The sequence below is a fragment of the Zonotrichia leucophrys genome, chromosome 1A, assembly GCF_028769735.1.
Source record: "Zonotrichia leucophrys gambelii isolate GWCS_2022_RI chromosome 1A, RI_Zleu_2.0, whole genome shotgun sequence".
Lineage (NCBI taxonomy): Eukaryota > Metazoa > Chordata > Aves > Passeriformes > Passerellidae > Zonotrichia > Zonotrichia leucophrys.
The window spans coordinates 40,113,197-40,128,132 of NC_088170.1; the positions used below are offsets into that span (position 1 = coordinate 40,113,197).

The 14,936-nt window shown below is 48.3% G+C and overlaps 1 protein-coding gene across 8 annotated transcripts in view; it reads left to right on the plus strand.

Annotated features, from left to right (window-relative positions):
* Nucleotides 1-2,629: 2,629 nt before the first annotated feature.
* Nucleotides 2,630-14,936, plus strand: part of RBFOX2 (RNA binding fox-1 homolog 2) — a 164,089-nt gene continuing 151,782 nt past the window's right edge. For 4 of the 8 annotated variants that reach the window (XM_064702488.1, XM_064702480.1, XM_064702483.1 and 1 more), the window contains exon 1: nt 2,631-3,099. In XM_064702488.1, coding sequence (XP_064558558.1) covers nt 2,899-3,099 — 201 coding nt within the window. In that variant the 5' untranslated portion in view covers nt 2,631-2,898. Of the gene's footprint in view, nt 3,100-14,936 lie in introns of all 8 variants that reach the window. The other 4 variants (XM_064702481.1, XM_064702489.1, XM_064702484.1 and 1 more) reach the window with 3 other exon arrangements.

The following is a 14,936-nucleotide window of genomic DNA, read 5'->3' on the forward strand; positions in this document are numbered from 1 at the left end:
GGGGAGGAAACCACCACAATTTTATTCTAAAATTGTATGAATCTGTTCAGGAAAGATACACTCTTCATGCCAGCTTCTCGGAGCTCTCTGCAAGGATAACACATCCTAGGATTGCCCCTCTTTGATCTGTCAAAGACAAAGCGCTGGTGAGCGCTCTGCAAACTTGCCCATGAAATCACAGCACATAGGGGCCTTTGGGAAGAGTGCTGTGCAGCAGAGGAAGGGTTAACAGAGTCAGCTGTCTATTTAGTATGTCTCAGATGTCACATACAAATACCTAAAAGGCAGCTGGGTTGTGTGAAAGGAAATCAATGGATTAAGATTGTGTCTCAGCTCAAAAGCTTTTTTGTGACTTCAGGAATGCCTCATATCCCATCTGTTAAACGGAGATAATACCTATCCCACAAACATACCATGAAGATAAATTAATTAATCTTATTTTAAGAGGAAATGGAAAGATCTGGATAAATGGTAGTATGCAGCAACACGGCAGCAGTGTCAGAAAGCTCACAATGGCACAGAGCATGGTGGTGGCAGCTGCAGGTCACTGAGGACCCCCCTCAGCTCTTTCCACCTGCACCATAATTCAGGGTGCTCCCCTGGCAGGCTGCATACCACAGCCAGCTGAAAATGCCTCTCCAAGGGATGTGCCTATGGCACTGCCAGCTCTGCCAGGAGCTGCTCTGCAGCACAGACCATGTGCACACAGGATGCAAGGGAGAACTGGCAGCAGCTTTGGCACCTGCATGGCAGGAGATGGTGGAAATGGGGTTAGGAGAAGGAGAAGAGAAAAATGGAAGCTGGGCATCATAAGGCAACTCCTTTCTTTGATATCCCCAAGGGAAGTGTCAGACACACTCTCACCACAGTGAGAGGAATGCTCCCAAGATTGCTCTCCAAACTGTTTATTCCTAACTTGTCTGAAGGTTGAAGCCTTCTGCATCTCCTCACAGGCAATACCTTAACCTGGACCATTCATGTAGAATTCCTTGTCAAAAGTAGGGGGAGAAAGAGAAATACAGAAAAGCTGTTTTTCTCTGTATGAGCAGCATCCCAGTCATGAGAATTTCAGCTTCTTTCCGAGCCAAGAATGGACTGAACACGTTCCTTCAGTGTTGTTTGACAGTCTGGCTCATTTTATCAAACCCAGTCAAGATGAATGAGACATGTGTTTACCCTTGGTGGGTGAGCACACAAAAGCTGCATGTAATTGTCTTCTGGGTGCCTGCCACTCCGTGGGGATTTACAATCATTTTGAAAAAAAGAGATTTCCCCTGTCACTGGAGGAGACAAGCTGGCACCTCAGCAGAAAACATACCACTTAAAATAGCTTTCAATGTGGCCTTGAAAACTATTTTTGGATGAGGAAAAATGTGGTGTAAAGTAAGACTGGAGTCATGTATGGTAACTGTCACTCAAAACTAAAGGCTCTGTAATTTCATGAAGATCAACAGATGTAGCACGTACAGGGGATATGGAACACTAAGATAATCTAACTGGTCCCCAGGCTTTCTTGCACATGGTGATATTTGAGAAGTCAAGAAAGGCGTCCTCACACCGACCAACTCCATTTTTAGTTTCTTCCTTTTTCTCCAAACTGTCGGCAGGCAGGAGTGTCATTCCCATCCCATAATTGAGCCAACCACAGATTTGTATTATGATCTGTGGATTAGCTCTCCATCAAGTTGCCATGGCTTCCAGACTACGTTCAGGACAACGCAGGCTGCCTATGCCTTCCTCACTCTAGAGTAGATACTGCACTTAGTGCTACCAGATAGCAAGTGAATAACAAAAACAACTTTATGTTTTGGTTGAGGATCCCAAATTCGTTCCTCAAGATCAAAACCATGGAGACACACAGAAGGGCTGATGAACAGGCTTTGGGTTCTTGCAGACTGGTGTCTCCATCTGGTTGGAAGTCATATGCAGCAGAAAAAATGAGAAGATATATTTATACATATGTAGGTGCAACAGAAACCCACGGAGGCCATTAGGGACGAGAAACCAGCACAGCCCTTTCTCAAGCGATCAGATGTGCTCTGGGGCTGCGAGGTGAGCCCTGGAGTGAGGTGCAGGGAGGAGGCCTGGAAAAGGCCGGAACGAACACAATGCACCGAGGGATGCGAGGCCGCTCAGAGCAGGACACGGGGCTCCGGAGCTGGGCAGCACATCCCGGGCCGCTGGATCCTCCTAACCTACAGCGGGGGTCAGGCCAGCACCCATCACCCAGATCCGCCTCAGCTCCTTAGGGAAGCTCTGCGGAAACCTCACGCCGAAAGGCAGCTCTGCGCCGGCGGGGCCGGGATCAAGCCGGCCCGTGACGGGGGACCCGGCTGTGCCCGAGGGCTGGGTGGCCCGCACTGCTCCGGCCACCGTGACCGCCGCAGCCCCGCCGGGGGTCCCGCACCCGGAGGGCGGTGGTGGCCGGACCCGGGGCGGGCTGGGCGCAGCCCCGGTGCCGAGCGCGGTGCGGCGGGGCCGGCCGGGCCGTTCCGGGCCGAGCGGCCATTTCCCGCCGCCCCGTGCGGCTCCGCGGCGCCCGGAGCCCCGCGCCGGCCCCGCCCCGCCCCGCGCTCCGCCCGCGCCCCGCCCCGCCCCGCCCCGCCCCGCCCGGCGCCGCCGCTGCCGCCGAAGGTTTCCGAGCGGGGGTCGCGCTGCTCCGGCGGCGTTTCCGGAGATTGCCGAGGGGCTCCGGCCCCTCCCCAGCCGCTGCCGAGCCCGTGACCGAGGCGCTCCGGTGGGTCGGAGCCCGGCGCGCCCGCTGCTGCTCCGGTCGCGGCGCGGGGCTCGCCGCCGTCCTCGTCCTCCTGCTGCTCCCGCTCCTCCGGCAGCGCCGGGCGCCGCGGTGACAGAGCGGGGCGATCGGGGCGGGGGGCGGCCGGGGCTCCGGCGGCGCGGATGGCGGAGGGCGGCCAGCCCCCGCAGCAGCAGCAGCAGCAGCCACAGCCGCAGCTCCTGGCCGGCGGCGGCGCGGGGTCCGCCCGCGGCGTGAAGCGGGAGCCGGAGCTGGAGCAGCCCATGCCCGGCGGGGACGGCGCGGAGGGCGGCCACAGCAAGCGGCTGCGGACGGAGGCGGAGGCCGACGGCGGCGGCATGCAGGTAGCGGGCAGGGCCGGGCCGTCCCCGGTTCTCCCTCCCGGGGCTCGGCCGGGCCGGGCCGCGTTGATTTCGGTTTGCGGGCTTCGGCGCGTTGCGCTCGGGCGTGCGGCCCTTTCCCCGCGGGCAGCCAGGCGAGCGCGGCTGCCCCGGGCCGAGCCCGGTGGCTCCCGGGGCGCAGCCCAGCACGTGGGGCGGCGGCGCGGGGCCCTGGGGGAGCCGCCGCCGGGTCCGCGCCCCGGGCACCGCCGGGCACTGGGGGAGGCCGCGGGGCCGGGGTCGGGTGCGGGGCGCCGGCGGCGCTCCGGGCCCGGCGGGGTTTACGCGCGGCGCTTGGGGCTTGCACAGCGCCGGGAGAAATCCCAGGTGCTGCTCGGGAAGGGGGAAGCGGAGCAGTGGGGCGTCTTCTAGGGTGGTTCAGAGTCCCACGTTTCTGTCGTCTCCTGCCAGCGCGGTTTGATCGTCCCCAAAACATCGCTTATTTCAGGTGCGTTGGCCTTTGTGTTTGTGGGGTGATGCTGCCAAGGTGTTTCTGCCTCCCTTTGTCTGGGTGTTGTGGAGGGGTGTTTTATTATGGCAGTTGCACTGGCCTTTTCTGCTTCTGTCTCTCGTGATGAGAATATCAGAGCTCTTTGGAAGCAGCGTGATTTATTCATCTGAGCTTGTTTCTCCTCTCACCTTTTCTGGGGTTGGTAAGCGCTCCTGGCTTTCCAAAGGGAGCATCCTATTCTTTCCACGGTGCTTCTCATCAAGATGCTAAGTGCTGGCCAACACTCTTCCCTTTTTTATTTCCCAGGCTGTCCCCAGTTTTCACGCTCAAGAATTACTTATTTTTTTAAACAGCTTGTGGCAGGAAGGTTTTGTTTGTGTTTCTCTCTGATGTTCAGCCTTTCATGGTGGTCTCTCCACCCCACAGCATCAGTCTTTCCCAAGTGTGACGGTGTGGCCTGAGCGCTTGCTGGAGCTTTGTACCCAAGCCTGCTGCTGCCTGTGCTCTCCCAAGGGCCAGTGCCCATCGTGCAGTGCTCCTTTATCCCTTGAAGTAGTGTGTTCTCCCACATGTAGGTGTCAGGTATGACTCAGGCAGTGTGTACAATTGCAGGGAGAAAGATGCTCAGCATCGCAGTGTTTGTACGGTGTGTCTTGCTAGGAGTTATGACTGAGTGCACAGGCATGGTGACATGAAATTCTTCCAGCTCCTCAGAGTTCAACTGAGGCAGAGACCCTGTGTACTTAGAGAAGATGCACAGTTTACCCCGCATATAGTGGTTTAACTGGCTGTTTTTGATATAAACCTGGGTAAATCAACTGAAAATTGCCCAAGAAGGGACTTGAGCTGGTTTAGCAAAAGTCTGGTGTTTTTTTTTTGTTTGTTTGGTTTTGGTTTTTTTAAATTGCAAATTAGTACAATTTCTCTCCTGATAAAAGACTCCCTCCTATATGTACATTGACAAGTGCCTTGTCTGTCCAATGAATGGTAAGATTGCAGTGTTCTCCCATGGAGCTATAACAGTGTGTGTGTGAAGCACTTTGTGTAGTGCTGGTGGTCATGATAGTAGGGATTGGTTGTCAAATTAATTAGCAGAAAGCTGGGGTTTATTTCTGTACCAAATAGTGGGAAACAGTGGAGAAATTAGGTGAGGTGCAACTAGTAGAGCCCAATTTTTAAGTGTGTCTGTAGTCAGTGTAGCTGTTCTTCAGATTAGGAGACTCATATTGTACTTATTTGGCATTCTTAATTTTAATCTTTCCATATGTATGTATATGGAAAATTTTTTCAATCCTTTTATTATAAAAGATGAAAATAAACATATATATGTATGTGCAAATACATACCATCATTTGGAACTAGGTGATCTTTAAGGTCCTTTCTAACCAAACTGTTCTATAATTCTGTGTCCAGAAGTTTCCCTTGACTTTTTTTAGTTTTAAAAAGTGTAGTTTATATGTTTGGAGAATCTTCTCGTGTTTGCAAGCAAGAAGTACCAAATTAGAAGCCAAACTTACCAATAACATCAGAGGTAGGAAAAATATGTTCTTTAATGTTTGGGAAATTCAGTATCTTTTTCCTTAAAAGACAAAACACAAGATTGTCCTTCATAAGGATTTCTGTTCAGATAGTGCCTTCTTTTGAAGTACCTTATTTTAGAATAACAGCTTCTTTTTAGTAAATCCTCTATGTTTAACTGTATGTAATGCTTGCAAGAGGAATAAAGAGCCTATTCTTTGATGTTTTTTTTTCCTCGCTCTCCTATGTACTAGAGGCTTTCTGAAAGCTGGAAATCAGAGCAGCAACCGTTGTACCTTGTTTTTCCTGGAGATCCTGTCAATTTTCTACTTCCTGTTCCAGAGCCACGGGTTGTTGCTGTGTAAACTTGGTGACCTCGTGTCTCTGGGCTGATAGCAAGGAATCACGGAATGCTGCTATGCCCCCCACCATTTCTTCTTTGAATAACCTGTACTACCAGTGGCTTAGGATATAAACACAATGTGTAGTGCTGAAATAAATCATTTAGCTGTACAAATTACTAGTGTAGCTGTAAAACTAATAGATTTTTGGGGGGTCTGTTAGCATGAAATATCAAAACTAGGGTATAGGGAGATAAGACAGTAGCTAGTTATTAATACCTTGGGGCTGGGGGTACCTGAAAGCTTCGAACAGCCCTTAGATTTACTGGGCTTCTTGTTTTCTGCTGTCTCAGGCCAGCATGCTCAGACAGCTTATGCAGTTAGGGTTTCATTATCTAATCCATCTTTGATCAGGCTGGATAAATGGTGTTTGGCCAGTGCTGATCTTGTTAGGAGGGTGGTGTAAAGCTGCTTGAGTTGGGATTGGGGCAAATCGGATCATGGCTGCTATCTGCTTCTGGGACATATTTCAGCTAATCGTGGCGTGGGAGGAAAAGGTCTACCAGGAACTGCTGGGTTTTAGCTCTCTCTGTGCCATAAATGGCAAAAGTCAAATGCTGCTGGCCAGGAATGTCACCTGGAAGTATTTGGACAGGTGTGTAAGCTTTGGCCCCAAACGTACTGCTGATTTAACTGTATAAATACTAGCAGGGAACTGCCTCATGCTCTGTTTGCTGACTTGGATGATTGAATCATTTGGATCAGCTTGCTGATCTGGGTAAAAATAATGCCTAACACAGGGGAGAAGACAAAAAAAGAAAGTTATATTAGCCTAAGTCACTTGTGAAACTGCACTGAAATGCAGTTGTTGATGCAGCTGTATTTGCTTCTTGTTAGAAAATACTGACTGCTGCACAGATGGAAGAGAAAGTACCCTTGCAACAATCTCTCTCCTCCTCTGCTCCTTGTGTGATGAAAGATGAGAAGTGTTGTGGCTAGCTGGGAAGTGTCCCTTTCTCTTTCAAACTGCAGACAAGGGTGTTATTCCAGGGTGCTGTTTTTGTCTTCCCCTTCTAGGTGCTAGAGGTGTACAGACAGTTTACTGCTGAAAAAGTTACTAAACTATCATCCCCTTGTTTTGCATGGGTTGAATGAGTTAATCAGCTCCTCTTTTACTCCCCAAGCTGAATTTTCATTTAACTTTTTTATGGGGTTAGTAAATTAAAATCATACTTTGTGGTAATACATAGGTGGAATTAGATGCAAGGTGTGAACAGAGGTGATCTGTTCCTCTTTCATGGATGACTTGTGTGCTCAGTGTCCCTGAGTATTTGGAGAATTACCTTTCTTGCAACCATGAGCGTGGCCAGCTGGTCAGGACAGATAGTTAATGCAGCTGTGGTCTGTGCCTTGCCCAGTCCACATAAACCTTTAGTGGCAGCAATGAGTGGTGACTTTGTGTTGTCATTCAGCCATGTCAGCACAGGGTTCATAAAGATGACTAGTGGTGTTGAGATCAGTCCCCTGTGACTAAAAGATGATGTAATAGATGATAAGTCTTTGCTCCACAGGAAAGTCTGCAGTTTCTCATCCTGCCGTGAGCCAGAAGATGGTCTGTGACACCCTCTACCAGCCTGACTTCTTTCCAGCACAGTGACTGGAGGCCTTGCACTGCAGGGTGCCACAGAAAGGGGACAGTGGGGACATGGCTGGTGCTTCATGACAGCCGGTGTCCTTGTCCAAGCTGTGGCCTGTTTGTGGTGCTCCAGAGGATGGCAAGAAATCAGTCTGCTGATAATTTCTAGATAGGTTTGGGTTTACAAGTAAGAGGGCTGACTGGGATTGTAATCAAGATGGGGGCAGTGAATAACAGCTTTTTTGTGCTGTGAGGGACCCTTTGGAAGTCTGTATTTTTATATCTTACAGAAGAGAACATCTAGTTCCAGTAAATGGTGGAAAAGCTGTGTAATCAGCTTAGCCTTTTCCTCCCTCTTATTTTTCATGGCATGGCTGTCTTTGTAAAGAGATGCAGAGCAGTGCAGGGGATACATGATATTGTAGTGCAAGGAATGAAGTTCCAACTTTCGACCCCTGCCTTGGATCCAGGGTGAGGTTTCCTGGGATGCTGTTTCGACAGAGAGTTGCTGATGTGATGAGATGTAATGAATCACCTCTAAGTTTGTTGTTGTTTCTCTGTTTGTTTTTGCCCTTTGTTTTTTTAAAATATTTGAATGTTATGAGTTAGACTTTACATAGTCTGGGAGCACTTAGAAAATCTCCAGTTCAAAGAAAAACTTTGGCAAACAGACTGAAAGTTAGGATTTTAGAGTTGTTAAGAGTGCTTTAATGTTGGCTCTTTTCTTGCCATATTTAGGAAAACAAAGTCCAAGTGAAGTATTCTGCTTGCTTTAGTACTCCTCCTGGCTCTCTCAGTATTTCTCTGTAGATTCCAGAGGTTTGTGTTCAGAGGTGATGGCCACATTTGGGAGGTTGGAAGCCAAACAGAGATCTGGCTCTACTGGAGATGGTTTCCTTCTGCATATGTGTACCAGCTGTAGATATAAGCTTTTTATTTTTCCTTTCAGAATTCCTGTTTAGAAACACGAGCACTCTGGTATTTTGCAGGAGGCCTGCTCTCTCCCTTGCATGTTGGAAAGGTTGCCCACCCAGCTGAGTTTGGAGCAGCTTGCAGGCACATCCTGTGCAATACCCTTGTTCCTCCCAGTGATGCAGCAAGCAGGGCCCCTGCCTTGCCCTTCTGCACTAGGGGTTTGCACTTCTGTGTCCAAGGCTGTCTCAAAGATGTGCTGGTCTCTGAAGGTTTGGCAGCTGTGTCCCTGCGCTGCCTTCGTGCTTTACTGTGACCGCCCTTTCAGCCCCTGCTGCTGAGGCTGGTGGCAGTAGCAGTGCCAGAACACAGGAGATGCAAAGGAGGCAGCAGTAAAATAAAATGAAATGAATCAGCTGCTTCGTTTGCATTAGAGGTAGGGAAGCCAAACTGAAGTTGAGATGGATCTGAATGGGATTCTGTGTGTGGTCTGTGGCCCCCTGGAAACTGCTGCTGAAGGACATACCCCTGTTAGCTTGGAAAAATAAAGCCTGTTGTTAGCAGTGTTTGGTTGGCTGCACAGAAACCTCTGCCCCTCTGGGAAATGCAGGAATCACATTAGTTGAAGATGTTTTAAAACCTGTCACTGTGCTGCTGACTTGCCTTGTGGCACTCAGCAAACCTTAGTTTTTGTATGAAGTGAAGGAGAAGGGCAGATGTTTTTGTTGTCTGGAAATCTCTTATTTAATTTGCCCGTCTCTGATATTACTTGACCTTCTGTCTGTGTGTTTGCTGTTGAAATGCAGTGGCTGAGGGATCAGAGGAACATCCAGAAGAGAAGTGAGAGAAGCAATTAGAGGTAACGAGTTCCAGTTCATTGGAGCATTCTGTTGATCTGCATTTTACAGTGGTATTGAGTGGACACTCGAGTGTAGCTGTCATGAGATAATCCCAATGTTTAGGGATTAGAGCTGCTTGACTGCATTTTGGGCTTTAACTCCCTTTGCTCTCCAGTAAATTTAATTTTGCCAGCAATCTTTTGTAAATTCAGTTTGAAAGATGTGTATACATTTTTCTCAGCATGCTTCCTCCTCCCTCTGCTTCGCTTTCTTGCATGCATCTCATTTTTTCCAGGCTGAGTTAGAGATTTTGTAGGAGCCAAGTCCAGCGATGGCAGGGACTGGATGAAAGAGTCGTCACCAGTCCTGGAGCATGCCACCCTCCTGCCCCTGCAGTGTTCCCTGTCAGGGCTCTGCCAGGCTCTCCTGCCGAGCTGTGTCTGGCTACCTCCTGCAGGAGAGCTTTGCTGAGAAAGGCCATGTAGTTTTCTAGATTTCTAACCTGTATTCTGGGTTCTGGAAGATTTCCAGGATGTTTGTGAACTGTTCCAGCCTCTCTCTCATTTGGCTTGTCATACATACATACATACAGCTTCTATCTAAACCACCCCTGTCAGCTCTCTTGCTGGACCAAAGAAATGGGACTCCAACTCTTTAGCAGTGATACGAGGTATTTAAGTGGCCACAAAGAAAGGAAGGTTCCCTTGTTTAATGAGCAGCATCAGCTGAACTGGAGCTAGATCCAGCATCAGCTTGGGCAGAGCAGGAAACTTTGGCAGTTTCTGTCAGCTCACTTGGTGCGACGTTGGTGTTCAGTCAGCTATACCATTGTGCCAGCTTCTAACCTTTGGAGTGTGGGCAGAGGGTGCTTGTGGTTCACACTGATTAGAAAAGAGGTAATGAGATCTACTTGGATAGGACAGTGGGATTCAGGCTGGCATGTTTTTGAAGTGGCTGTGTGTTACTGGGGCTGTTGCTTATGTTTGCCTTTGTCTAGGAGAGTTTGTGGTGCGAAAGATTGGATGATTGCTTCAGAGAGCATGGAATAGAAGCACTTGTTGCTGTTCTTGCATGAATTTATGAGGTTTTATCTGCTCATAATTGCCTCAGCAATAATGCAGGTATTAGCATAGAGATCAAGAAGAAGCTGCACCAGTTAAGGGGCAAAAAACCCTCATCATGTCAGCACTTTTTCCCTCTGACTGCGCATAGCTAAATTTCTTTAAATAGAGAGGCTAAAGAATCAACATTATGTGGCTTTTCTGTGTGTCACAAATATCAAAATATGCTCCCCAGAGGCCTCTGAGGCCTTAGGATTTGGATCCAGCTCAGATTTCTTCAAGGGACTGGGGCATTGTGCACTTTAAATTGAGGCTTTCTGCACAGCTTTCCCACTGCTATTTCTGCAGGAGATTCTTGCAGACATTTGGAGTGGTTGTCACTGTTAGGGTGATGCCCAGGAAGAAAATCCCACCAAGGCATCACTAAAAAGCCGTGATTTAGTGCTGTGTGGGCTAAAGGGAGGCTCTAGCTGGGATCCTGGTGCTATAAATTGCTGCTTGTGGTTGCCATTCTCCTGCCCAGATAGGGGTGGGAAGGTCGCCTTCCCTCCAGCCTGCTCACTGACCTCAGGCAGGGAGGTGGGGGAAGGCCAGGCTCTGCCCAGCTGCAGGGCTGGGTCCCTGGATGGAGCAGCCAAGCCTGTCTGTCCAAGCAGCTCCTGTGAGAGATCGTGCTCCAGAGCCATCTCTGTCTGACTCTCTGATTTTATTCTGTTCTGTGTCTTTGCTTCCCTTTTGTGGGAAGAAGAAATGAGGGGAAGTGTAAGCAATGGCTTCTTCGTTGCCCTTTGTACTCTGCTGTCCTGGAAAGCAGGTCCTTCAGAGGGCTCTTTCCTACCCTTATTTCATGTTAAAAGCCCTGTGCAGCTTTGGAGCAAAGCTGGACCAGGATGGAGTAGGTCTTGGAGGTGCTTCTCCTTGCCTATAGGCACTAGTTCTTGAAGCTCAGCTTTGGAGTCACCCGGGGTTGTTTGTGGGATTTAAGACCCCTCACTGAGTGGTGCTGCTTCTGCTCCCGTGAGTAGGACCAGCCACCCAGCCTGGGAGATCCAAAAGGTTCATTCAGGGAAGGAAGCCTAGGCTGTGATGTTGCTGCAGCAGGTGGAACTGTGGGGCATACCAAGGGAAGTGGGGGCTGGCAGCATGGTATGGGCAGATGTCCTGGGGCTGGTGGCATGTGTGAGGGTGGGAGACAGGTGTTTATGTTACAGTGGCCTCAGGAATTATTTGAATCATGGGGGAAACTGAGGCAATAAAGTGTATGCAGCAGCAGATTTGAATGTCTCTTGGACAGCCTGCAGGAGAATCCAGCTGGCTTCTGAAGCACCTGCCCATCCTGTAATTTGTTTTGTCCAAAGCAGAAGTTGAAGTGTGTGGAAATGCAGAATGCTCTGAGTGCTCTGGTTCCAGGAAGAGGTGTGCAGCTCTGCAGTGGTGCTGGAGTTAGGTTTGTCCTGGGTGGTCTGGAACTGCAGGTGCTGTCTCCTCCTTGCAGAGGATTGAGGAGACAGAGAAGTGAACCTGTGTATGGCAGGTTGCAGCTGGGGAGACTTTAATTCCTGGTGCATCTGCACTGAAGGGGCTGGGACTCATAGCCAGTAACTGCCCAGCAGGAGAATGTGACAGGAAGGCATCAAGTGAGGTCATAATTCTGTGGTCATAGCTTTTACATTTTTGGAGATGATTTCATCTCTGCAAGCGCAGCTAACGGATGGTGCTGAGGCGCTATTAAACTTAATGGAACCAGTTAAAATGCGTGTAAGGTCAGGTTTTGGACTATCCAATATTTCATTTCTTCTCTTTCATCTCATGTATGACACCAAACTGAAATATTGCAGATAACCTAAACCTTGTACTGAGTACAGACCTATTAATTTTTAATGGTCTCTTCTGCAGTACTCACCACAATAGTGTGGTTGCTTCACAGGTACTAATGATTTTAATTTAGTTTCCTGAGAGGTAGAAAAGGTATACTGTGTCTTATTGTGGAAGTGGGGGATTGAAGTACCTGGTAGCAAGACCAGTTTTGCAAAAAAAAAAGATTGACATTTACAATCTAATTTATTTTTGAGTTTTTGATTGTAGCTGGGTTTTTTTTTATTGAGATGAGGTTTTGGTGATGTTTTAATCCTTGATCTACAGCTCTCTACAGCTTCCACTATATATATATAATGCCTCCTGCTTCCAAAGACTGATCCTTGAGGGTGTCATGTTGGGCAAATGTACAGTGATGTTGTCTTTATCTTAAAACCCAGCAGAATAGCCAGAATAGCTTGAATTAAGGAGATTGGTCAGCAACATAGTGAAATTTTACTTGGAAGATAAGGTTTGAAATCGAACTAACTTTTAAAGTAGAATGGATGCTGCTTGTCTTAAACTACTAAACCACCTAACTTTGGGTTTCTGCAGCTGTTTATGCTGCTCAGAACACAGCACTTTTTAGGCTTGAATGTAGTAGGAATTGGGGAAAAGTACCACATAATCCTGATTTATTGGAACATCCCTGCACATGAGGAAACACTGGAAGTTGCATGGATAGTTGCTATTTTTTAATCTGCAGCCCTTGACTTTTGTAGTTGCTATTTTAGGAGAGAATGTAGCTACACTGCCTTTTGAGTTAAAAAGCATGTTTTGGTCTGTTAAGAGGCAAAGAGCTGCTGTGTGGACAGCAAAGGCAGGAGCTGGCTTCTGACCCATCCCTGTGCTGGCTCCCAGTGGGGTCTGGCAGCTCTCCCCCTTTCCTTGGAGCACAGGTCTCCGTGTGGTTGCTTGTGGGGTCAGCAGGGAGGACAGAGGCATGTTTGTGAGGAGACTTCATGCCACATTAGGGCTGCAGAGGAATCCTGCCACTTGGCATACAGGTGTCTCAGGTGAAAAATACCTGGTTGATCATGGACTTGGTGTTTGCTGAATAATGAGTCCTTCATGCATCCCATCACTGCCTGCTTTTTATTGCTTCTTCATGGGTATTCAGTTCTCCTTACCAGAGTAAAGGTGGAGCAGAGTTGTGTTAAAGGACTGGGGTTTTGTCACTTTCAGAGAGCCCCAGACAACAAGCCTAGTTTTGGCTGGATGCCTGATCTTACTGCTAGGATTGTCAGACTACAACATTGGAAGTAGTATAAAGCTGTAGGGGAGGAATAAACACCCCATCCCACTGCTTTTTGGAAAGAGGCTATAAAGACTGACCTGGTAATGCCTTCTTTGTGCCTTTCCATGTGTTATGGGAATTCCCATTGCCTTGAAGCGAGGGGAGAAGATGAAGCTGGTATCCTCTCCAAAGCTCACATTAATCCAGTGGAGACCTGGCATCTGCTAGTGTCACCAGCTGGATATAGCAGGTTTTTCCCAATCTGACCTTTATACTTAACCGCTTCTTGGAAAAGTGACTTCCTGGGCTGGGTTGATTGCCCTAAGAGGCATGGCAGGCGCTTCATGTTGCGAGAGCTGAGCTGAGATGTCACAGTCACAGACAGAGGAGGCAAGGCCATCGCTGTGGATGGTGGGATGGACTGAGCAGGAGGTGATAGTGGCATTTGGGAACAGTGCTGTCTGTGTGATGGTTGGACATCAACCATGGGCCAGAGAGTACTTCAGAGAAGAGGAGGAGAATGTAAAAGGAAATGGACCAACTGTGGATTTTGATTGTCAGACAGAGAGGGTTACAGTGGAATTTCACTCTGTAGTGTTTCCATCTGTTGTGGTTTAATCTTAGCTGGCAACTAAGCCCCACACAGCTGCTCACTCCTTCCCGCTGGGATGGGGGAGAGAATCAGAAGACTAAAAGTAAAAAAACTTGTGGGTTAAGATATGTGCAGTTTAACAGGTAAAGCAAAAACCACGCATGAAAGGAATTCACTTGTCACCACTTCCCATGAGCAGACAGGCTACAGCCATCCCCAGGGAAAGCAGGGCTTCATCATTTGTAATGTTGATTCAGGAAGACAGACTTCACTCTGAATGTCTCCCCTTTCTCTTTCTTCCCTCAGCTTTATGTGCTGACCATGATGCCATGTGGTATGGAATATCCCTTGGGTCAGTTGGGGTCAGCTGTCCTGGCTGTGTCTTGTGCAATTTCTTGTGCACCCCAGCCTCCTCCTCACTGGTGGGGTGAAGCAGAAAGGCCTTGACTCTGTGTAAGCACTGCTCAGCAGTAACTAAAACATCCCTGAATTATCAACACTGTTTCCAGCACAAATTCAAAACACAGCCCCATAACAGCTACTGTGAAGAAAATTAACTCTATCCAAGCCCAAACCAGCATACAATCTGTCCATCCCTTCTCTCAGTGCCCCCTTGTGCACCATCAGTGCTGTTGTGATGGATGTGGTGAATGAGGCTAAGACTGATATTTGAGTATATATTGTCTGACCACCTGATACCTGTCTATATACACACATATATGTCTCTTTGTGGCTTTGCCAGGAAATTGAGATTATGTTCATGGTTAGGTCTGGTTTTTGTGTTTGTCTCTGTCCCCTAATTAGATCCTTCCAGGACAGGTTTGCTGCATTTCACCGTCTTGCCTGATGTCTTCTGGCTTTCAACAGGAATATCATGTGGTCAGGGCCAAATGCTACAGTTTCAGAAAAATAAGTTTTATCTGTTGATAAATCACAAATTAACACCACTAACCTCTCTGTCTATAGGTCCAATGACATGTCTGAGTGTGTCTCTCTCTTTCAGCCAGACCAATGTATAAGTTCTCCTGGGGGTGCTTGTTTCCCATGGGGAAGGTGTTGACTAGAGTAGATGGAAGCGCTATGAGACTTCTTGTGTGTGTGTTTTCCTCCTGTTATTTATTGCTTCAAGGGTTAAGTAAGAATTCTTTCTTTGCTGGTCAGTGGGTTGATGTTTTCATCTTGGGCAGTATCAAGTATTTGTGACTGCTTGGCATGCCAGGAGTAGCATGAGTTGGGTTTGCTTCAACCACGACCCCTTTAAGGACTAGGAATTCTTTGATGAGTGATTACACTTAACTCTGGACTCTTAGTTGATGGATGTGATGGAGCATATCCATGTTCCTTGGGAAGGTTTCCTTAA